The sequence below is a fragment of the Lucilia sericata genome, unplaced genomic scaffold, assembly GCF_015586225.1.
Source record: "Lucilia sericata isolate MDLA Ls3-8-SP2 unplaced genomic scaffold, ASM1558622v1 Contig000460F_arrow, whole genome shotgun sequence".
Classification (NCBI taxonomy): domain Eukaryota; kingdom Metazoa; phylum Arthropoda; class Insecta; order Diptera; family Calliphoridae; genus Lucilia; species Lucilia sericata.
Window position 1 is genome coordinate 265,366 of NW_023994475.1, and position 25,074 is coordinate 290,439.

Below are 25,074 nucleotides of genomic sequence, written 5' to 3' on the forward strand. Positions count from 1 at the left end.
TTGTCCAGTTCTTCTCACATTGAGAATTTGATTGAATTATATATAACTAATCAACTAAAGCTTAATTTTGACTTTATACAGATGTACCACTAAAGCTTAATTACGACTATATGCAAGCTCAAACTTCGGATACAAGCAAATATACGATTGAAGCTCAAGTTCAGATGAATACTTACCAATTTTTACATTTTATATAACATTGATTGAAACTCACTTTCAGATCCTTATAGAACTATCATTGAACTATGATTAAAGAAATCTTATTCTTGAGTAAAAAAATATTTTTTTTGATATCCCTCTCGCATTCCATTATGCGACTATAAAGCCCTTAACAGCCCTGAGCAAAAAAAGGACAAATTTTGAAAAAAAAAATTTTAATAATTTTTTTTTTGGAAACAGTGAAGAAATAGCTATCAGAACTCCTTTGGACAATTTTTGCTAGGTCCAATAGGTGAAAAGTTAGATACATTTGAATAAAACCCTGTATTACTTAAATGTCCAACATTTACACCCCCCCCCCCCCCCCCCCCCCCCCCCCCCCCCTAAGTCCGGCAGTTTTTGACCGATAGAGCTGAAAATTTGTGTCTGGCCTACTATCCTTGGTGAAAATTTCATCCAAATCGATTTTTTTTGAGTTGGGTCACTTGACACGAAATTGCCCATATTCTTATTAATAGGTTTAAAGTACTAAGGATTTATGTTGAAAAATAATTTTCTTGAAATAAGTACTTGTGAACATTTTAGTACAAAACGATGAAAAGATTATTTAAATTAAAAAAAGTATAAAACGTGACTTTAGTATTTGAAATTCAATTATTCTGAAAATTTAAAAAAAGTTTTTGTCTTAAGTCTTTTGATTTACAAGCATATGATTAAAAGAAAAAGTGTCTGTTATGTCAAAAATATCTGTATATATTAAACTGATTTCATATTAACCCAAGTTGCATGGCAAAATAAACCACTTTTTTATTAACAAAGAAATCAGAAATCTATATTTCGTGTTAAGAAAAAATAACAGTAGTTTTATTTTTTAAATTATCTCTCTTTTTTTCTTAAAAAAAAATTTAATCAATTTTCCATATTATTTATTTTCAATATCATGCATGATTACCTGCATACATGTGTAAACAAACTGCCAGCCAAGCCAAACAAACAAACAAACAAACAATAAGAAATTTAAGCTTACGAGTTTGAGGTTTATGTTTATTTAAGCTGTCATTCAAGCAGCCATATTTAATTTATTAACAATTTTACAGTTTTTAAACTTTACTTGGTTTTTACTTAAATTGAATGAGAAACAAAAAAACTACAACAAACACCATAAAAAAGTGAATGTGTATTTTTTTATGTTGCTTTGTGTTAAAGATAAATTCATGGAGATTTGTTGTTTGCTCGGTTTTGATTACATGATGTAAATAATACTACAATAATGTTTTGTTTTTATATATATTTGAGTTTGCTAAATATATACTAATATGTCAAATTTTCTGTATAAAATAATAAACATCAAACATAGATTCCGTCTTATGGTTGAATATGTTAGTAAATTAATGAGAAATACAAATTTAAATTAACTGTCTAGATAAATAACTGAACTAACCCTTGGCTGTCCCAGAGTCTCTCGTGTCATGAGCTCTATTAATGAGCTTAATAAAAAAAGATGCATAAAAGACAACAAGAAAACATACAATTAATCTAAAAAAAACCTTTTCAGATTTTAAGTGGTATTTTTTATTAGGTTTTAAAATCGATTTTATTTAATTGTTTGGCTGGAAAATGTATTACAAAAAAAAAAACGTTATAGGAAATCATATTAATAGGCGGGCCACATGTGGTGAAATCATAATGTTTTATATACTCAGTTAGAGTTAATTATGATAAATGTAAGAATATCAACAAATTTTTATTAAGTGGGCTTTAAAATTTCTTTATATTGATTTCAAATGTTTTAAAAATTTAAGCAAAAATTTTAAGCGAAAGTAGTTTTATCAGATATCCGTTTCATTAGGTTCGTGTCTTAAGTCTTTTGTTAATTTCAATGTAAATAATAAATTTACTTAAATATATCTTTTTGTAACATGCTACCGTGTACACACTTTAACTATTTATTATTACTTAGCAATTTCAACTAAATTCATTTAATTTTTTCTTAAATAATCCAATTAAATCTAGTTCTAGGGCACCCACGATTTTGTGTACTTGTTTGCAAATACTTTAATACAAAAAAAAAATAATTAAATAGATTTAAAACATACTACTCTTAATAAACTGTTTATTTAAATATAAAAAAATGCAGTTTAGCAATTTTTAATGACATGTTTGCATTTATGGCTACGATTAACATTTAATCATGCGAACATTGTAATATCATTGTGACAACAGTAACCGCAACAACTGCATTAAAAATGAAATAAAATAGTTGAAATAATTTCAAAACTTTGGAATTTTGCTTTATTTCTATAAATTGCATATATAACTATACATTGTGGTTTTTATGTTATAGCTCCTACTTATAACAACATAAGGCAGTAAATCCGTGTTTTCGGTTTTCAGTTTCTTTTTATTGCATTCCAGCATTTGTACAAAATAAATTTAAAATATTTCCAACAGCAAATTTATTTATGTGCTTATGAATGTATTAATTTAACAAAAATTTGCTACTGTAAACAAAATTTTATTTCAGTTAATTGGTTTTTAGCAAAAACTAATTAACCTTTTTCAACTCGGTTTTAATGACTAAACATACAAGCGAGTTAATGTTTTAATTTAAAGAAATTTTAAATTTTGTTAATAAATACTAAGTGGAGTCAATTTTTCATTTTACTAAAGTCTAGTCTATAGTCTGGAATATAGTCTAGTCTATAGTCTAGTCTATAGTCTAGTCTATAGTCTAGTCTATAGTCTAGTCTATAGTCTAGTCTATAGTCTAGTCTATAGTCTAGTCTATAGTCTAGTCTATAGTCTAGTCTATAGTCTAGTCTTTAGTCTAGTCTATAGTCTAGTCTTTAGTCTAGTCTACAGTCTAGTCTATAGTCTAGTCTATAGTCTAGTCTATAGTCTAGTCTATAGTCTAGTCTATAGTCTAGTCTATACTCTAGTCTATAGTCTAGTCTATAGTCTAGTCTATAGTCTAGTCTATAGTCTAGTCTATAGTCTAGTCTATAGTCTAGTCTATAGTCTAGTCTATAGTCTAGTCTATAGTCTAGTCTATAGTCTAGTCTATAGTCTAGTCTATAGTCTAGTCTATAGTCTAGTCTGTAGTCTAGTCTATAGTCTAGTCTATAGTCTAGTCTATAGTCTAGTCTATAGTCTATTCTATAGTCTAGTCTATAGTCTAGTCTATAGTCTAGTCTATAGTCTAGTCTATAGTCTAGTCTATAGTCTAGTCTATAGTCTAGTCTATAGTCTAGTCTATAGTCTAGTTGTAGTCTAGTCTATAGTCTAGTCTATAGTCTAGTCTATAGTCTAGTCTATAGTCTAGTCTGTAGTCTAGTCTATAGTCTAGTCTATAGTCTAGTCTATAGTCTAGTCTATAGTCTAGTCTATAATCTAGTCTATAGTCTAGTCTATAGTCTAGTCTATAGTCTAGTCTATAGTCTAGTCGATAGTTTAAATATTTCGCTGTCTAGTCTATAGTCTAGTCTATAGTCTAGTCTATAGTCTAGTCTATAGTCTAGTCGATAGTTTAAATATGTCTAGTATAGTCTATAGTCTATAGTCTATAGTCTAGTCTATAGTCTTAGTCTATAGTCTAGTCTATAGTCTAGTCGATAGTTTAAATATTTCGCTGTCTAGTCTATAGTCTAGTCTATAGTCTAGTCTATAGTCTAGTCTATAGTCTAGTCTATAGTCTAGTCTATAGTCTAGTCTATAGTCTAGTCTATAGTCTAGTCTATAGTCTAGTCTATAGTCTAGTCTATAGTCTAGTCTATAGTCTAGTCTATAGTCTAGTCTATAGTCTAGTCTATAGTCTAGTCTATAGTCTAGTCTATAGTCTAGTCTAGTCTAGTCTATCTCTAGTCTATAGTCTAGTCTATAGTCTAGTCTATAGTCTAGTCTATAGTCTAGTCTATAGTCTAGTCTATAGTCTAGTCTATAGTCTAGTCTATAGTCTAGTCTATAGTCTAGTCTATAGTCTAGTCTATAGTCTAGTCTATAGTCTAGTCTATAGTCTAGTCTATAGTCTAGTCTATAGTCTAGTCTATAGTCTAGTCTATAGTCTAGTCTATAGTCTAGTCTATAGTCTAGTCTATAGTCTAGTCTATAGTCTAGTCTATAGTCTAGTCTATAGTCTAGTCTATAGTCTAGTCTATAGTCTAGTCTATAGTCTAGTCTATAGTCTAGTCTATAGTTTAGTCTATAGTCTAGTCTATAGTCTAGTCTATAGTCTAGTCTATAGTCTAGTCTATAGTCCAGTCTATAGAATAGTCTATAGTCTAGTCCATAGTTTAAATATCTTAATTAAGAATGCGCTGCTAAAATCCTTATGAAATTCCTTTCACGTATTGCGGTATGAAGTGTGCGGTTAAATTTCGTTTAATAACAAATATTTTATCTTTAAAACATTAAGACTGTGAAAAAAGAGTAATTCTCACCTTTCCAGCTGTGCCAAAATAATAAAAATGTTGCCAAAAAGAAAACATAAAAATATAAGACAACAGGTGATATTTTCAATAAACACCAAAAAAACGCAGAAAAAAGAGTCAAAGATTATAAATAAAAATTGGTATGCGAAATATTTTCATTAGATTTGTTTTTTATTCATGTTGGCTATCAATTCAAATACAGCTGGTGTCCTAAAGGAATATTTATATATCTGTTAATACCTTGGGTTTCACAGTAGGTATTCGTATAGTATTTAAATATTTAAACAGTTATTTTTTTATGGGTTATAAGGCGTTAAGCTAGAAGCCTATAAATTTGCAAGTCGGTGTGTTAAAAACGCCGTTAATTTTTCTCCAATAAATAATTATGTTTTTACTCATATCTGTGCTATAATAAAGAGCTTGGAAAGTTTAGCATTTAATTATGTTTTTTTTAAGTTTTTAAGGTTTTGTTATTGTATTGTAAATTTAAATATGTAGTAAATTTTTCACTAAACGCTTAATTTTCGTATATGTTGTTGACCAAAAAGTGGTCAATATTCATCTTTTTGTTTTGGTTTTATATGAAAATATTAAATCATTAGCATAAACAATATCACATACAAACTCAATGAGCAATTAATCATCATTAAAATATCTGTACTGAAAAACTTTAGAATAAAACAAGTTCACAAAACAAGCTTGAAACGCCAGATTTAAAGTGATGATTAAAAACTAAGCCTACTAAGCAGAGCGACACACCAACTAATATAAATAAAATTTATAAATGAAATAAATTTTTATGGTTAGCTGATCATTATTAGGCGATAACTTTAGCATCTGGTTTTATTAATATTCTTTGGTCTTTTGTATTAAAAGCCTATGAAATATGACTATTATTCAAAAACTGAGAATTCTTTTAATTATGTTCATAAAGAAATTAATTTGAAATTTGAGATTTTTTGGTTTTTTAAAATTAGAATTTTCTAAGGCCTCTTAAGAAGCTTAATTAGTTTTAGGGTTATTGTTGAGAAATTGACTAAAAAGATAATAGAATTTTAATGGACTTTTGATAAATAAATTTTGAATTAATCCATATAATTTTTCTTATTCTAAAATAATTAATGGTGTTGCGTTTGAGTGTGTCAAAGTTTCTGGAATTATTCATTATTTCAGTAAAAGTCCTAAGGTCATATAAATATGACTTTATTATTACACAGGATACTCGTAGGTTGGAGAAGTGATATTTACGGCATAAGGTTAAGTTCTGCCTCCTTTTATTTTACTTGTAGAAATGAAGAGGTAGACATATGTTCAGCACTTTTCAAAATTATTGCAAATTTTAAGGTTTATAACAGCAGTATGACGAATGAATCATTTTTCCTCATTTCGTGATGCACAAAAATTTGTGAGCGGTGACATATGATCATTGATATAATAATTAAATTGGGTAGGAATGTATAAACAAATTAACAATAATTTAATTTTTATTTTTGTAACAGTTGGTTATGACATTTAGCTAAAAAAGCACCAACATGAAATTTTGACAAGACTTCCCAATTTTAAATATTTGACAATTGATTAATGGCAAAAAAAAAGAGTTAAAAAACACTGAACTTCAGGAAGAGTCATTCTTGACTAGACTATAGACTAGACTAGAGACTAGAACTATAGGACTTAGACTATAGACTAGACTATAGAACTAGACTATAGACTAGACTATAGACTAGACGATAGACTAGACTATAGACTAGACTATTAGACTAGACTATAGACGAAGACTATGGACTAGACTATAGACTAGACTTATAGACTAGACGATAGAAGTCTAGACTATAGACTAGACTATAGACCTAGACTATAGACTAGACTATAAGACTAGACTATAGACTAGACTATAGACTAGACTATAGACTAGACTATGAACTGGACTATAGACTAGACTATAGACTAGACTATAGACTTACTAATAGACTAGACTATAGACTAGACGATAGACTAGACTATAGACTAGACTATAGTACTTGACTATACTACTCAGACGTAGACTATAGACTAGACTTAGAACTAGACTATAGACTAGACTATAGACTATAGACTAGACTATAGACTAGACTATAGACTAGACTATAGACTAGACTAGACTATAGACTAGACTATAGACTAGACTATAGACTAGACTATAGACTAGACTATAGACCTAGACTATAGACTAGACTATAGACTAGACTATAGACTAGACTATAGACTATAGACTAGACTATAGACTAGACTATAGACTAGACTATAGACTAGACTATAGACTAGACTATAGACTAGACTATAGACTAGACTATAGACTAGACTATAGACTAGACTATAGACTAGACTATAGACTAGACTATAGACTAGACTATAGACTAGACTATAGACTAGACTATAGACTAGACTATAGACTAGACTATAGACTAGACTATAGACTAGACTATAGACTAGACTATAGACTAGACTATAGACTAGACTATAGACTAGACTATAGACTAGACTATAGACTAGACTATAGACTAGACTACTATAGACTAGACTAGACTAGACTATAGACTAGACTATAGACTAGACTATAGACTAGACTATAGACTAGACTATAGACTAGACTAGACTAGACTATAGACTAGACTATAGACTAGACTATAGACTAGACTATAGACTAGACTATAGACTAGACTATAGACTAGACTATAGACTAGACTATAGACTAGACTAGACTAGACTATAGACTAGACTATAGACTAGACTATAGACTAGACTATAGACTATAGACTAGATCATAGACTAGACTATACACCAGACTATAGACTAGATTATTGACTAGACTATAGACTAGATCATAGACTAGATCATATACTAGACTATAGACTTGACTATACACTAGACTATAGACTAGACTATAGATTGGAGTATAGACTAGACTATAGACTAGACTATAGACTAGACCATAGACTAGACTTAACTATACACTAGACTTGACTATACACTAGACTTGACTATAGAATAATCTTGACTATATACTGTAGACTAAGTTAATTTAATTAAATTTGAATTTAAACCTGAGCTGTTCTTTAATTTTGGTATTTTTACCATTTAATCCATTTTAAAATGAAAACATTTTTACGCTGTTCATTTGAAAATATAATAAAACAATTTGTTTTCAGCTAAAACAAACATGTGTAAATCAAAACGTTACAAATTGGCTTTACATTATACAATTTTAAACAAACTACCATTAATCAAATGGTAACATTATAAAAGTAATACAATATTTTCTGCTCAAATTTACCACAAATACAAACCCTCATAGAAGCATACACATTCAAATATAAATAAAAAAGAAAAACTTTAAACTCATAACTTTAGATCATAATTATTTCTATTATTATAGAGTTTCAGCTTGTTTTTACCTTACCCCTGTCCGTATGTTTGTTATTTAAGAAGAAAAAAGAGCAACCTTTAAAAATTTGCCATGTTTAGAATCAAATGCCCCACAGCATAAATTCTTCAGTGATGTGTTCCTTAAACAAAACATGTGTATGTACAGACGTACGTTCATACAGATCTATACTAAAATATATTTATACTTGAATTTTATTATCATGGTAGTCTTTAGCCCCAGAGGTGAGATGTTCAACAACCAGTTGTTTTTTTTGCTCTGTGGACCTGGTTTAAATGTTTAAAAGTCCTAGTAAAATGTTTTGTTTTTGTTCATTTATCAAAATTTTTTGGGTTTTACTTATACTTATACCTCTTATGCTAATTTAATATTTGATTAAAACAAAAACTAAAAAAAACAATATTTATGTATGTAAATGTTTATGTTAAAAGTTGTGTTAAGTCTTGCTTTAGCTGGTGTAGTAGTAAACAAAATGGAGTCAAAGAAATTATAAAATATTTTAAGAATTTGTAGTTTTTTTTTACACATTTTTATATGTTAACAACCGGTCATTGCTTATAATAGTTGTTGTTGTCGTATTTTTCCATTACAGGAAAAAACTGGACAAAAATTTCTCACCAAATAATTGGAGTTTTGTTTTTTTGTCGTTGCAAAAAACAGCTGCAAATAATCATGCATGTTTCTTAAGTCTTTTGTTTTTTGGGCAACTCATTTTGTTTGTTACTGAAATCTTTTGCCACTGCTTTTGGGCTCTTAAGATTTTAGTGGTTTTTTGTTGTTGTTTTTCCTTAAAACATAAATATGTTTTTATTTTTTTTTTAAAGTGTAGCATGTAATTAAGAGACCCTCATTCTTTTTTGGACAACTTCAGGCATGTGTATATAGAATAATAAAAAAACGTAAGCAACATTTTTGTGCAGTTTTGTTATAAATTTTCTTAAGGTAGAATTTATTAATAAAAGAACTAATAATAAATGACAAACAATCATTAGATATATAATTTTTCCTTGAATATATTTAGTAATCGTTATCGTGGTGTACTTGTTTGCATACCTAATCACAAACATCAGTTTGTTATTTCTAATTATTTATTCGCAACTTGAAATGCTGCTAGCTAACTGTCGGCCACTACGACCGTCTGTCGGTCTGTCTAGCTGATGTATGCAACTAGTAAGTGATTAAGTGTCAAACAACATGAAATTATGGCCGTGTTTGTTTACAAAAAGACAACAATCTTATTGCATTAACTCCACTACCCAGCTCAAATCAATTCAATTCAACTCAGCTCGGCTTAGCTCTCAAATCAAGTCTAATGGTGTAAAAAGATTAATTGCATTTTAATAGTCCAGCTTAACTTACATGTTGATGTCATTTGTTTGTTAAATGTATAAAAGTTGGAAAAACAACATAATGTTCTTTAAGTGGAACTGGCAAATCGAAATACAAAACAAAAAAGAACAAAACAGAACGTGTAATCAAATAAACTTGAATTTCTAATGAAATCACACAACAACAGGTGGTAATATTTATGATCTAACATTTTTCTAATCTCTCATTAATGTAATTTGTGGGTGCAAACACATATAAAGGTATAAAAATCTTAGAAATTATTAAAAGTTATAAAATTTTTTTATGCGAGGGTGTTAAGAAAAGCTTTTATTGCAAAATAGAGAAGTTTTTCATTCAGTATGTTTTGTTGGAAGAAAAGTTTTCAAGATTTTTTTTTCACAAAAATCTTGCTTAACTATGCTTTTATCTTTTTACAGAAAAAATATAAAAAACAGCTTTTTTTAAATTTATTTTGCAAAAGTATTTTTTCTTAAAATAAGCTTTTTACAGAAAAGCTTTTTCCTGTAAAAGCTTTTTCCAGACAAGTTAAAATGTTTAAAAAACTTTTCCGAAAACAAACAAGCATATTTAAAATATAAGCTTTTATCTTGTTTTAAATAGCTTTTATCTGAAATAATCTTTTTAAAGAAAAAATAGGAAAAACAGCTTTTTTAATTTATTTTGCAAGAGTATTTTTCTTAAAATAAGCTTTTTAGAGAAAAGCTTTTTCCTGTAAAAGCTTTTTCCAGTACAAGTTACAATGTTAAAAAAACTTTTCCTAAAATAAACAAGGATATCTAAAATATAAGCTATTATCCAAAATAAAAGCTGTCTTAGAAAGAAAAGTTAGTTCTTCAAGTAATTTTTCAAAAAGCTTCTTTCTTAAAAAAGGTTTTTTTCCAAAACACTTTTTAAGATGTTTTAAAAAAAGTTTTTTTTCGACAAAAAAGCTTGTACCCATGAAAGCTTTTTTACAAAAAACTTCTTTGAACCAAAAATATAATTTTTTAAATTATTCTACAAAACGAAATATATCACTCTTCTATACTATTCACACAGGCTTCGTATGTTTAAACACTTTTCTAAAATCATAAAAACTTGTTATTGAAAAAAATCATGAATTAATTCAAAGTTTATTTTTGGCCTAAATTAGTTTTTAGAAACACCTTTATGCGTGTGTCTCTGTATATCATTCTTTAGATACTTTCATGTTACCTGTTCTAAAGATTTAATAAAATATATTGTTATATAATTTATATACTGTAAAAGCCATGAGTCACTAACAAAAAATCTTGATAGTTACCTCCTGCTGTTTTAACAGATCGAATATATTTATTAATTGTGCTACTGATAAGTTAGTTGGATGGCTGGTCAGTTTAAAATGCCTCTTACGATATTAAAGTAATTGAATTAAATGCTTTTTTTTTGTTGTTCAAAAGAAAACTCATCACAATTTTTTTCTGGCTTTAAAAGAAAATTGTTTTGAAAAAAGTGTTGTGATAAATACCAGCTACTCGTTTTACATTTTTTCTATGATGATTTATGTTGCAAGTTAATGTGTGAGTGCGTTTTTCTATACTTTATAAATATAGGAGGAAATAAATAAATAGAGTTAGACGGGAAAATTTACTTGCTGCTATAAATCATAGTTTGGTTTAGCTTTTATATGCAGCAGCAGCATATATTGTGACTAAGTTGTGGCAATAAAATATTTTTTTGACTGACAAACAACGCCTTTTAAATTCCTGCTCAACTTCCTGTTAATGTTTCTAGCTTTCAGCTATAATTTATATTAAGCGTCATAAACTGTGTATACAGCTACAGGATGAAATTAAGACAATAATTACAAATTAGAATTTTTATGGATTTTGGCAATAAAACTGAAATTTCAAATCAAGTTTAATTTCTTTGTTAATTTTTAAGTTTTAGTTGTTTTTGCTAAGAATGTAAGACTGAAGGCCTATAAATGTGGTCAATTTAAAATATTTTCTTTTCTACTTATATTGTGCAACTTAAATAATCAAGAACATTGCAACGTATGCTATGTGATGTGTTGTAATTTAAGGCGCCTACAACAAGTCGTTAATACAACAAACTGTCTCTCAATGTGTTGTTGTGTTTTTTTTTTTTTTTTTTGCTTCAAGAAATTAAAAAATAGAATGTTACATTTTCTTAAGATTTAATACACTTAAAGAAAAATAAAATGCCAAGGTATCATTTTAATATTAAAAAATCTACTATGTTATGTTCAGTGTAATCATGTTATTACTTGTGGCAAACTTATTATGTTTTTTTTTTTTTTTTGTTCCCAAATCCAATCGTATTTTTTCTCTGTGTATAAATGCCTGTTAACTAGTAGAATGTACAATATTTCAAATATCTCATGACTATTCTGTCGGCTTAAAAGTCTGTAGTTAATTTTTTTGTTATTATTATTGTTGGCATTTTTTATGAACAATTTTCAAATATGTCCAGACAACTTGTGTTGAAGTTTATTTCATATTTTATAAGGTTTTAAACAACAAATGCCAATTGACGATCATGCATTGTGTCGACGTTTGTCGTTGGAGGATGTCTATTGGCAGCCAGCTCAGATTGTCTTCAGCTAACTCGCTTGTGTTAAGTCATTGCAGCTTGTATAAAAAGCGTTAATTATGTTGAGTCACTGCTGTTTGTTGCTTGAGTAGTGGCTGCTATAATTGTTAGTAGAATGTCATTTAATTTGTTGCTTTTGCTAGATATTAGTAATAATGCGTACTCGGCATTCGTTTACAAGTTGTAAACTTCGTAAATAGGAATTTGTTATAAATTTGTATAGTTTATGGCAGCATAAAGGAAATTCCGTCAATATTTTTGTGTGAACACAAGTTGCTTGCTTAAGTCTTTTGTTTAACTACCACAATACAACCACTTAAATGTACACTTTCGAATATTTGTTAAAGATTTTTTTAAACGAGTTTCTGTTTTTCACAATATAGATCTTTTTTTATCAAGATTCTGTTTTTAGAAAACCAGAATGCCCATTAATTACAATACAAACAATATCTATGACAGTCTAATTCATTCAACAATACCGGGGAATGAAAACACAACGAATGAATTATTTAAATTGTATTCAAAACTAAATTTGTATGTTTATACAAATGTATGTTATTATTATAATGTGTTAAAGACCGTTAAATAAACTAATTTTATTTTTAAGATCTTATGTTAATAAAAATATGGTTTTATGTTATGTTTAGCTATATAACAATACTTAATTTGACCTCAAATTAAATATAGTTTTCTTTTTATATTTTTTTAGCTGAATGGACCAATGTTGTTTTCTAAATGGTGCTCAATCAATCGCTAAGTTCCCCTGCTACACAACAGGGCACGGTAAGAGCCAAAGTCTCGTCCACAACTACAGCATTAAGCAATAATAGCAATAGTGCCTGTAGTAGTGCCACCGCCAGTGGTAGCAGTAGTAGTGTTAACAATAGCAATAACCTAACAACCAAAGTTCATACCACAAATTCCATGCAAACGACAAATGTGGTCAACAGCAATAATTATCCCTCGAAAAACCTACAAGTGCCATTACCTGCCGCAAGAACCACAATCACCAACAATAGCAGTAGCAACAGTAATACCAACAACAACAACAGTATAGCTGTCAACAATAGTATTGCAGTTATTAAATCAAATGTAAACTCTTCAAGTAACAGCGGTAGTGGTTGTGTTGGTAGTACTGCACGTCAACAAGTGACCGGTAGTCGATCAAACAATCAAAGCAACATACCAAATTCAAATATGCCTGGTCGCCATAGTTGGGATCCAGGTCTTGGTGTAGAGCATTTAGCTGGTGCCTTAAGTCCTTTATGTATAACAAATGCCAATCATGAGATAGTAAGACCAAAGCCAAGAAGGTAAGTAAAAATATCTTACATTTATGTACAGAAAACAAAATAAATAATATTGCACAGTAGGGTAGATTGAAATATAATATAGTTCCGTGGACTACCAGTTTGATCTGTTTATAATTAGATAAAGTAAGATACAAAAAGCTCTAGTTCAGTTCTAGTTCAGTTCTAGTTCAGTTCTAGTTCAGTTCTAGTTCAGTTCTAGTTCAGTTCTAGTTCAGTTCTAGTCCAGCCATGTGTAATTTTTACGTAGAAAACGAAATTATATTAAAAATCGTAAGTTTTAAAGTTCTAGTTCTGTTTTAGTCCAGCCATGTGTCATTTTTACGTAGTAAAAGAAATTATATTAAAAATCGTAAATTTTAAAGTAAACATTGATAAAACATGATTTGGGTATTTTGGACCAAAACTCATTCAAATAGCATTAAAACGTTTAATCTGGCAGCCTCATTATAAACCAATGAACATCACTCCTCTACTTATTAAATATCTCAAAAACAGGCAATCAAAATGTTTAAATTGCATACATATTTTGTAAAATTTAAAGCATAACTTAAGGCGAAATTATTAAAATGTAAAAAATGAGTAAAGATGCCACCTAAAATTTTAACATCATTCATAGTTTCAATAAGAATTTATTTAAAAGTTAGCTTTTAAACAAAAAAGCAATTAATGAACATAATGAGAGACATTTTAATAAACTTAACTAATTAACTGAAGACAACTTGATTTATTTTATTAAATTTTATTAATACTAAAAATTTATGTGTCTCTTGATTGCATATATTTTCTATTGTTTTTTTAATTACTAAGAAAATTTCCATTTATTTATAGTAATTAGATAGTTGGCTTAAAAAGTGGCCAACAGAGCATTAAATTGAGAACATGCTAATAATGAATTTGCATTTAAACTAAAACTAAAGAAAATAAATAAACCAACAAACAAAATTAACGAAAATCTTTATTAAACTTTCTTAAATTTCATTACGTTCTAAAAGTTAAAAACAATTTATTCATGTGGTAAATTATTAAAGTTTTAAGTGAAAATATTATTATTTGGCTCTTTATCTGTGGGTTATCGGATGTAAAGAAGTTTACAAACACACAGAAGTCACAGCAAAATGATTTCATACCTGGTCATTGTTATCAAATGCTTTTGATGTGTGTGTTTAAGTGTTTTTTGCTGTTGTTGTTATTGTTAGAAAACAATTTCAATTTAGAATAGTAGCACAAAAAGATAAATAGTATACAGTTAAACAAATTTTACGGTAAGATTTTCTTAAAAGTTTTTGTTTCTCAGTTGTTGTTGTTTTTGTTATTTGAAAAGCACAACAACAACAATACGAAAAACACAATTTGGTCAAGGTAAATATGTGAAAATTGATATTATGACTGTAGTGAAATATGGAAAAATGTGTTTGTTTATTTATGCGAATACATTCAGCAGCTGAGAGTATATTTTTTTATAAGCACAAGTGTTTTTTAGACTTCAGCAAAAACTATTGTTTGAGTCTTAGTTTTTTTTTTATAAAACATAAAATTATGATACAAGACTTTAACATTATACTTATGCCAGATAGTAATACATGTATGTTTAAGTATTTCCATGATGATGTATGATGATTAAGTTAAGCATAATTTGTTTAGCGTACACAAAAATCTAACGTTTAAATATGTGTCATTGTGAAAAATGGTCGACTGAAAATTTAGTATGGATGGAGAAAAAAAAAATAGCTACAACTCAAAGAGAAACTTAAATGTAACAGTTAAAGGTCAAACTGTGAAAAATGAAAAAATATTTATTTATGCTAAAAAAAGAATAATTGTTAAGAAAAAGTCATAGGTATAGAAACGTACAAACAAACAACAACAACAAAATAACTAGTACATTTACACATAACTGACCATAAGATTGTTAGGTTTGTTTCTTAAGTCTTTTGTTTTAAGATTATATTACACTTACAGCAAACACTCGCTCATAAACCTAAGTAAATTTATTTGTATACCAATATATCTCTTAACATGTCCATACTTTACATCTTATGTAACCAAACATCAAACAATTTTCAAACATATGTAATTTATACATACAAATACTATATGTAATAGATTTATTTATTTGTAGAATTACAATTGTTGTCTAATGGCTTTTCTATTTTAAGGCTTTGTTTATGAGCTTTACATAAAAAACTCAAAAAAAACCCAATGTAGAGCAAACACTTTAATAACAATTGCTGCTTTTGGTTGAAAATTAAAAAATAAAAAATACATATTTATTGCTTTTTGATTAGGTTTGCTATTGTTCATTGTTCAATAATTTTTTGTTAGATTTTTTTTGTGTGTTATTGTTATGTTGTATTTGTTGGTGTGTTATTTTAGATTGTGGTATATCTATACAACACCTGCACTTTTAAGGCTTAAATTCAAATATCGATGCATACTACATACTTACTAACATACATACATACATATATGTTTATTATTATGTATGTTTTTTATATTCTTACAAAATGCAATAACGCCTCCTCTTACCCTTAAAGTGTGACAATTTTTTTTTGAAAAACATGAAAAAATATTAAACTACAAATACATGCAAAGATTTGGTTTACAAAAATATGCAAATGAACATTTATTCAAAATAAACTAGAATTGAAGTTTGGTTCATTTAATAAAAATATTTCAAAAATATTTGCTATTAATCTAGATCTATATTTAAATTCTTTTATATGCAGTTGGATTTTCGTTAAAAAATCTTTAATTTGGAATTGTAGTTTCGACTTTTCCTTTACAAGATCTATTATCGAGCGATCAAAATTCCTTTTTGCAGTAGCTTTATTAAATTGTTTTCAAAATCTAGTATAAAACACTTTCATATGTATGTTCGTATATGTATGTTCTTTTTTATGTATTATGGAAGTGGAAATCTAATTTGTTGTTAAAAGTCTAAAATAAAAAATGTTATGGTTAAAAAAGTTTCATTCCAAAAATGTCAACTTTTTTGATTACCAGTAGTTTTTCTAATTTATCATAAAGTATATAATTGGCTATTATAATAATTATGTATATGCGAACATAGATTTAATTTATATATTAATCACTCTTAACCCTCTAATAACTGCATGAAGGTCTTCACTTTCTAAAGTAATAAAATTTAAAAAAATATAATTTTATAAAGGAGGCCCAAAAAAGATAATAAATACTTACTTTATCTAATTCTTAACTATTTTTTTTGTATTTATTCGATTGTAAATTTCACCTTTTAACCATTTATAAACTATTTCGGGAAAACTTCAGTTAACAAGTTCTAGTATGTCTTGTCGGACATACTCTATGAGAGATTGATTTTCAATCCTTCTAATCTTAACTATAGTCTAGTCTATATTCTAGTCGAGTCTAGAAGTCTATAGTCTAGTCTATAGTCTAGTCTAGTCTAGTCTAGTCTATAGTCTAGTCTAGTCTAGTCTATAGTCTAGTCTATAGTCTAGTCTATAGTCTAGTCTATAGTCTAGTCTATAGTCTAGTCTATAGTCTAGTCTATAGTCTAGTCTATAGTCTAGTCTATAGTCTAGTCTATAGTCCTAGTCTATAGTCTAGTCTATAGTCTAGTCTATAGTCTAGTCTATAGTCTAGTCTATAGTCTAGTCTATAGTCTAGTCTATAGTCTAGTCTATAGTCTAGTCTATAGTCTAGTCTATAGTCTAGTCTATAGTCTAGTCTATAGTCTAGTCTATAGTCTAGTCTATAGTCTAGTCTATAGTCTAGTCTATAGTCTAGTCTATAGTCTAGTCTATAGTCTAGTCTATAGTCTAGTCTATAGTCTAGTCTATAGTCTAGTCTATAGTCTAGTCTATAGTCTAGTCTATAGTCTAGTCTATAGTCTAGTCTATAGTCTAGTCTATAGTCTAGTCTATAGTCTAGTCTATAGTCTAGTCTATAGTCTAGTCTATAGTCTAGTCTATAGTCTAGTCTATAGTCTAGTCGTCTAGTCTATAGTCTAGTCTATAGTCTAGTCTATAGTCTAGTCTATAGTCTAGTCTATAGTCTAGTCTATAGTCTAGTCTATAGTCTAGTCTATAGTCTAGTCTATAGTCTAGTCTATAGTCTAGTCTATAGTCTAGTCTATAGTCTAGTCTATAGTCTAGTCTATAGTCTAGTCTATAGTCTAGTCTATAGTCTAGTCTATAGTCTAGTCTATAGTCTAGTCTATAGTCTAGTCTATAGTCTAGTCTATAGTCTAGTCTATAGTCTAGTCTATAGTCTAGTCTATAGTCTAGTCTATAGTCTAGTCTATAGTCTAGTCTATAGTCTAGTCTATAGTCTAGTCTATAGTCTAGTCTATAGTCTAGTCTATAGTCTAGTCTATAGTCTAGTCTATAGTCTAGTCTATAGTCTAGTCTATAGTCTGATAGTCTAGTCTATAGTCTAGTCTATAGTCTAGTCTATAGTCTAGTCCTTTAGTCATAGCGAGTCTATAGTCTAGTCTATAGTCCTAGTGCTATAGTCTAGTCTATAGTCAGTCTATAGTCTAGTCTATAGTCTAGTCTATAGTCTAGTCTAGTCTAGGTCTATGATCTAGGCTATAGTCCTAGTCTAGTCTAGTCTATAGTCTTTTCAGTCTAGTCTCTAGTCTAGTCTATAGTCTAGTCTAAGTCTAGTCTAGTCAGTCTATAGTCTAGTCTATAGTCTAGTCTATAGTCTAGTCTATAGTCTAGTCTATAGTCTAGTCTATAGTCTAGTCTATAGTCTATCTATAGTCTAGTCTAGTCTATAGTCTAGTCTATAGTCTAGTCTAGTCTATAGTCTAGTCATAGTCTAGTCTATAGTCTAGTCTATAGTCAAGCCTATAGTCTTGCTTATAGTGTAGTTTATAGCCTATAGTACAGCCTGTAGTAGTTTTTTTAACAATTGTTACTTAATCTAATATCTCAATGAAAGTGATTTCTTCGACAAAAGGGTTAAATTTAAAAAAACGTCTTTTTTTAATGATAAGGCCAATAAACTTCTTTTTATTTTTCTTCGTTTGTTTTAATAAACAAAAAATAGTTAAAAGTATTTTTAAATAATTTATAAACTTTATCTTCACAGTCATTATTATTATTATCTTCATGTCAAAGTGTGAGAATTGAATGTAATTGTCAAGTTGGCAATTGTCGTACGTGTATGAACACAAGTGAAACAAAAAAATTAAAAATAACGCAAAACTAAAATACTATAAACTTAAAAGAGTATGTATGAAATACAACAACTAAAACATGAATGAAATCTTTTAAGTAAAAATAATAATCACACTTACTTACACTTAGATAAGTATGTATATGTATAAGTATTTTTTATACGTAGATGTAAAAGTTCACTTGTGTGTTTGCGAGCTATTGTATAAGTTCAAAATTTAAAAAAAAAGCATCAAAACTTTCAATGGATTTTTATATATATTTTTTTCAAATCGACCACAACACGCATTAGTGGTTATTTTTTCAATTTAACGATTTGTTTCATGAGCCACATTGACTTGTGGCCAATTTTTATTAGGTTGTTAAATATTTTTTTTTCTAAATTGAAATCTATATAAAACAGATATATTTTGGACTTTATCTTTTTCGGTATATATTTTTAGATTCATTAGTTTTGTTCCCTCTTTTCTAGCAAAAAGTTTCCATGTCTTTCTTGTACTTGAATTTTTGTTTCATTACATTATTGTTAATCAAAGCGAGAAAGTGTGGGAGTTAATTTTTTTCTTACGTTTTTTGTCTACAAAATTCATATAATGTGAGTATGTTTAAATACTCTATTGTTAATGTTGTATTTTTTTGCAGTTTTTTTCTTCAAATTTTAAGGTAGCTAAAATTTCAATTACATGTTGTTATATTTAGCGTTTTTCTCTCATGTTTGTTTTCTGCATAACATATTGTAAAATTTCAACCTGAACTTTGTGTAGTGCATTGTTTTTTAGACTATTGTTGAATTTTTGTAGTTTGTATGTTTTGCCTTTTTTTCTTCGATCAGATTAAATTAATTTAATGCGCTTATTTCACGCTTTTTTCCATACGCTTGTCATTTAAGTTCAGTATAGCCTAGAGGGATATTTTGTTAATAGTAACAACAAATCAATTTAAATTTAACAAATGTTTGTAGAAAAAATCCACATAAGTAATAAATACTTGCGTATGATGTATGCAGAAAGCGATAAATGTACAAATGACATTAAATACTGAATGTTGGCCTGAAAAAAATTTAGTTTGTACTCATGTTACTGTCTCCAAAATTAGATCTCCTTCAGTTTAGATAGTTATAGATTTGGCAACTTGCTTAAATATAAAAAAGTCAAATAGTTTTCCTTTCTATAACCTTAAAAAAATAAATTATTTAAATACTGTTACCGATAAAATTTCGTTTTCATGTCGAGATCATAAAAATTAGTTTGAAAAATATAGTCTATAGTCTAGTTTATAGTCTAGTCTAAGTCTAGGTCTATAGTCTAGTCTATAGTCTAGTCTATAGTCTAGTCTATAGTCTAGGTCTATCGTCTAGTCTATAGTCTAGTCTATAGTCTAGTTCTATCGTCTAGGTCTATAGGTCTAGTCTATAGTCTATAGTTCTAGTCTACAGTCTAGTCTAAGTATAGTCTATGTCTGCTATAGTCTAGCTTATAGTCTAGTCTTTATAGTCTAGTCTATTAGTCAGTCTATGTCTATAGTCTAGTCTATAGTCTAGTCTATAGTCTAGTACTATCGTCTAGTCTATAGTCTAGTCTATAGTCTAGTTCTATAGTCTTAGTCTATAGTCTAGTCTATAGTCGAGTCTATAGTCTAGTCTATAGTCTATCGTCTATCTAGTCTAGTCTATAGTCTAGTCTATCGTCTAGTCTATAGTCTAGCTCTATATAGTCTAGTCTATAGTCTAGTCTATAGTCTAGTCTATAGTCTAGTCTATAGTCTAGTCTATAGTCTAGTCTATAGTCTAGTCTATAGTCTAGTCTATAGTCTAGTCTATAGTCTAGTCTAGTCTATAGTCTAGTCTATAGTCTAGTTTATAGTCTAGTCTATAGTCTAGTCTATAGTCTAGTCTATAGTCTAGTCTATAGTCTAGTCTATAGTCTAGTCTATAGTCTAGTCTATAGTCTAGTCTATAGTCTAGTCTATAGTCTAGTCTATAGTCTAGTCTATAGTCTAGTCTATAGTCTAGTCTATAGTCTAGCCTATAGTCTAGTCTATAGTCTAGTCTAGTCTATAGTCTAGTCTATAGTCTAGTCTATAGTCTAGTCTATAGTCTAGTCTATAGTCTAGTCTATAGTCTAGTCTATAGTCTAGTCTATAGTCTATAGTCTAGTCTACAGTCTAGTCTATAGTCTAGTCTATAGTCTAGTCTATAGTCTAGTCTATAGTCTAGTCTATAGTCTAGTCTATAGTCTAGTCTATAGTCTAGTCTATAGTCTAGTCTATAGTCTAGTCTATAGTCTAGTCTATAGTCTAGTCTATAGTCTAGTCTATAGTCTAGTCTATAGTCTAGTCTATAGTCTAGTCTATAGTCTAGTCTATAGTCTAGTCTAGTCTATAGTCTAGTCTATAGTCTAGTCTATAGTCTAGTCTATAGTCTAGTCTATAGTCTATAGTCTAGTCTACAGTCTAGTCTATAGTCTAGTCTATAGTCTAGTCTATAGTCTAGTCTATAGTCTAGTCTATAGTCTAGTCTATAGTCTAGTCTATAGTCTAGTCTATAGTCTAGTCTATAGTCTAGTCTATAGTCTAGTCTATAGTCTAGTCTATAGTCTATAGTCTAGTCTATAGTCTAGTCTATAGTCTAGTCTATAGTCTAGTCTATAGTCTAGTCTATAGTCTAGTCTATAGTCTAGTCTATAGTCTAGTCTATAGTCTAGTCTATAGTAGTATGTCTAGTCTATAGTCTAGTCTATAGTTCTAGTCTCTAGGTCTAGTCTATAGTCTAGGTCTATAGTCTAGTCATAGTTAGTCTAAGCTCGTCTATAGTCTAGTCTATAGTTAGTCTATAGTCTGTCTAAGTCTAGTCTATAGTCTAGTTCTATAGGTCTAGTCTATAGTCTTAGTCTATAGTCTAGTCTATAGTCTAGTTCTATAGTCTAGTCTATAGTCTAGTCTATAGTCTAGGTCTAGAGTCTAGTTCTATAGTCTAGTCTATAGTTTCTAGTCTATAGTATAGTCTATAGTCTAGTCTATAGTCTAGCTCTAGTCTAGTCTATAGGTCTAGTCTAGTTATAGTCTAGTCTATAGTCTAGTCTATGTCTAGTTTAATTTTTTCAATTATTAGGTTTCTTATATTTCGCGCGTATGTTACTTAAGTCTTTTGTACTGTGTACTTAATTTCGATGAAAAATTAGTTAGGTGATTAAACATTATCTTTCGGAGATAGTTCCAGAGAAGGTTCTAGTCTAGTCTATAGTCTAGTCTATAGTCTAGTCTGTAGTCTAGTCTATAGTCTAGTCTATAGTCTAGTCTGTAGTCTAGTCTATAGTCTAGTCTATAGTCTAGTCTATAGTCTAGTCTAGCCTATAGTCTAGTCTATAGTCTAGTCTATAGTCTAGCCTATAGTCTAGTCTATAGTCTAGGCTATAGTCTAGTCTATAGTCTAGTCTATAGTCTAGGCTATAGTCTAGTCTATAGTCTAGTCTATAGTCTAGTCTATAGTCTAGTCTATAGTCTAGTCTATAGTCTAGTCTATAGTCTAGTCTATAGTCTAGTCTATAGTCTAGTCTATAGTCTTGTCTATAGTCTAGTCTAGTCTATAGTCTAGTCTATAGTCTAGTCTATAGTCTAGTCTAGTCTATAGTCTAGTCTATAGTCTAGTCTAGTCTAGTCTATAGTCTAGTCTATAGTCTAGTCTATAGTCTAGTCTATTGTCTAGTCTATAGTCTAGTCTAGTCTATAGTCTAGTCTTTAGTCTAGTCTCTAGTCTAGTCTATAGTCTAGTCTATAGTCTAGTCTATAGTCTAGTCTATAGTCTAGTCTATAGTCTAGTCTATAGTCTAGTCTATAGTCTAGTCTATAGTCTAGGCTATAGTCTACTCTATAGTCTACTCTATGGTCTAGTCTATAGTTTGGTCTGTTGTCTAGTCTATTGTCTAGTCTAAAGTCTAGTTTAATTTTTTTCAATTTTTAGGTTTCTTATATTTCTCGCGTTTGTTACTTAAGCCTTTTGTACTGTGTACTTAATTTCGCTGAAAAATTAGTTAGGTGATTACACATTATCTTTCGGAGGTAGTTCCAGAGAAGGGTCGAAAAGTTTAAATATTATATTGGGACGGCTTTGGAGCTAGTTGATTAAAAGTTCGAAAATTTTTCCCTTAGAACCAGTAAAAAGTTTTATGTAGAAAACAATAGCTTGTAGACATGTGTTTAATTATGTATTTATTATATTCATACTAATTATTGCTTATGATAAATTCAAATTTTGGCACAATTTGAAATAATATAATTTTCTTTTAGCTTTCCAGCAAATTACTAGCATATGTCTAATGTAGACATATAAATATTTATTATCATATAAACATAAATATTTAATTTCTATTGTGTTAAAATTATAAATGCATATTAAATTAACATGAAAGAAAAAAATAAACAGCAATTTCTTGAATTTTCTTGATTAAAAAATTTCTCCCCAAGAAAAGTTTCTTCTTGTTAAGCACAGTGACATATTCATTATTATTTTCCAAAAAAGAAGTTGAAGTTTTGACAATTGTTAGACTCAACAACAGACAACAATTTACGTTTATAATAAAGTTAATTATATAGTTATTTACTTTTTTATTTCTCTAAAACACTAAGGAGTTTGCTTCACTTACACTTTTCATTGTTAACTTTTGGTTTGATTGTGCAACAACAAAATTGCTTCAAATTGTGAGGGAGGCGCAGCACGACTTGTTTTACACCTATTGCCACAACAATATAATGTTGTTGTTGTAGCAGTTGTATTTGCCACCTTATATTAACTAATTTACCACGAAAACATTTTTGTTGTTTTATTATTGTTATCATTAAAATGTCTTGTCTATTGTCAGTGTTTTTTTTTTTTTGAATTTTGTTGAATTTTCACGCAAATATTACATTAAAATTTCTAATAATGTATAGCAGCAGCAGCAACATTTCTTTTACATTGTTGTTGATTTTTATTTTTTTTTTGTATATATAAGTTTTTTTTTGAGCTCTATATGGGGGGTAATATTTTTCCCACCGCCAAATTTTTTTTTAAATAAAAAAAATTTAATTGCATTCGCATTTGTTTTCCTGTACATAAAGTTAGTTGTCTGATATTAAGGTATATTTTTTGGTTGTATAATAAATTAATTATCATTTTTATTCATAATTGGATTGAAACTGAAAATGAAAAATATCAAAAGAAACAATAAATCTAACGAAATATTAAAGAAAAGAAAGTGTGCATTAAATTAAAGTTTTCCGTCTATTGCTTAGTTTTTTTTTCGTTGGATTTCTGTAAGAAAATTGATGATAAAGTTAATATTTAAGTTGGAGGTGGCTATTGTTTTTTTTTTTTCTTAAACAAAATACAAATGTGTTTCTGTATAAAAAAAATCTGGTTGTTTTTGAAACTAAAAACTAAATGATGATGAGCTTCATTTGTTATCTAAGTTTACAACAAACGCAATTTCAAAGGGGAGCATTTGTTTCAAGTTATCGTTTTGTTTTTTTTTTTTTTTTTTGTTAATTTACTGGTTCCTTTAGTTTTTGTGTTTTTTTTAATAATAATAAGTATTTAATCATATTGAGTTTGAAAAAGTGTATGTAATTTGTCAGTTTTTTTAGGTTTCTTATACTTATCAGGTTTGTTGCTTAAGTCTTTTGTTTGGTGTATTTAATTTCTATGAATTGTTTTAGGTTTTTTTATTATTTCTTTCCTTTAATCAGTTTTATTTGTAAAATAGAAACTGGTTTCAAGTACTTTTGTTAACATTTTCGTTTTTTTTTTTAATTTTTATGTAGTTGTTAAGTTATTTAAAAACAACTTTAAAAATGTGTCTATTTTTGTTAAGTAATTTTTTTATTATTTTTTTAAACAGAACTCAAATGTCATTTGTCTTGATGGCTGTACGCGAAATGCATTTTACATTGTTTTTTTTTAATGTTACTTTTTTGATTACTTTGTTTTTTTTTCTGTTATTCCTGTGTTGTACCTGTAACTAATCATGATATTTTATGTTTAAAGTAAAAGAATACATAAAGGTCTTTCGAACATGACACAGCATGCGTAAAAATTACTGGAAAAAGATTAATAGAAATAAAAATGAAATAATAAAATTAAAAAAAATATTCATACATATCATTCTTTTAGCTTGAAAATGTTTGTTCTTATTTACAGTAGAGGTTCTGGACATTAGAAAGATGTAAATATTTGTATGAAAGATAAAAGAAATATTTTTTATTAAAAAGTTGCAAACTTATTTCAATATGTTTTTCTAGATAATAGGGACTGTTACTGAATTACATGCTGATCGAAATTGGAATTATTTTCTTCCTATTTTTCTTCCTCGAAAAGGTAAACGAGAACTCTTTGGAAAAAAATAAAACTCGATAAAATTAGAATTTACGTCATAATCAATTGTCATTAAAAATCATCAGATTTTCCATTTTTTTCACTTAAAGAAAAACTAAAAAATTATTTTTTTACCAAAAATCATTCAAAAGCTAAATTCCGGGAAACTACAACAATCCAAAATTCGTCCCAACCTTATTCTAGCACTTTAAATTCTTAAATATATCTTTCTCTTCCCATTCTAATAACCTGCCACTGATACTGTTCTTTTATGCATGTGTTAAACCATCACATTATGTTCTAACATGATGTCTAG

General features: G+C 28.4%; 1 protein-coding gene across 2 annotated transcripts in view; it reads left to right on the top strand.

Moving 5' to 3' along the window:
- The window catches only part of LOC119605136 (ankyrin repeat and BTB/POZ domain-containing protein 2), a 42,610-nt gene that overhangs the window by 8,430 nt on the left and 9,106 nt on the right, over window positions 1-25,074 (top strand). For both annotated transcript variants that reach the window (XM_037958099.1, XM_037958100.1), the window contains exon 2: window positions 12,644-13,247. In XM_037958099.1, coding sequence (XP_037814027.1) covers window positions 12,670-13,247 — 578 coding nt within the window. In that variant the 5' untranslated portion in view covers window positions 12,644-12,669. The remainder of the gene's footprint in view (window positions 1-12,643; window positions 13,248-25,074) is intronic.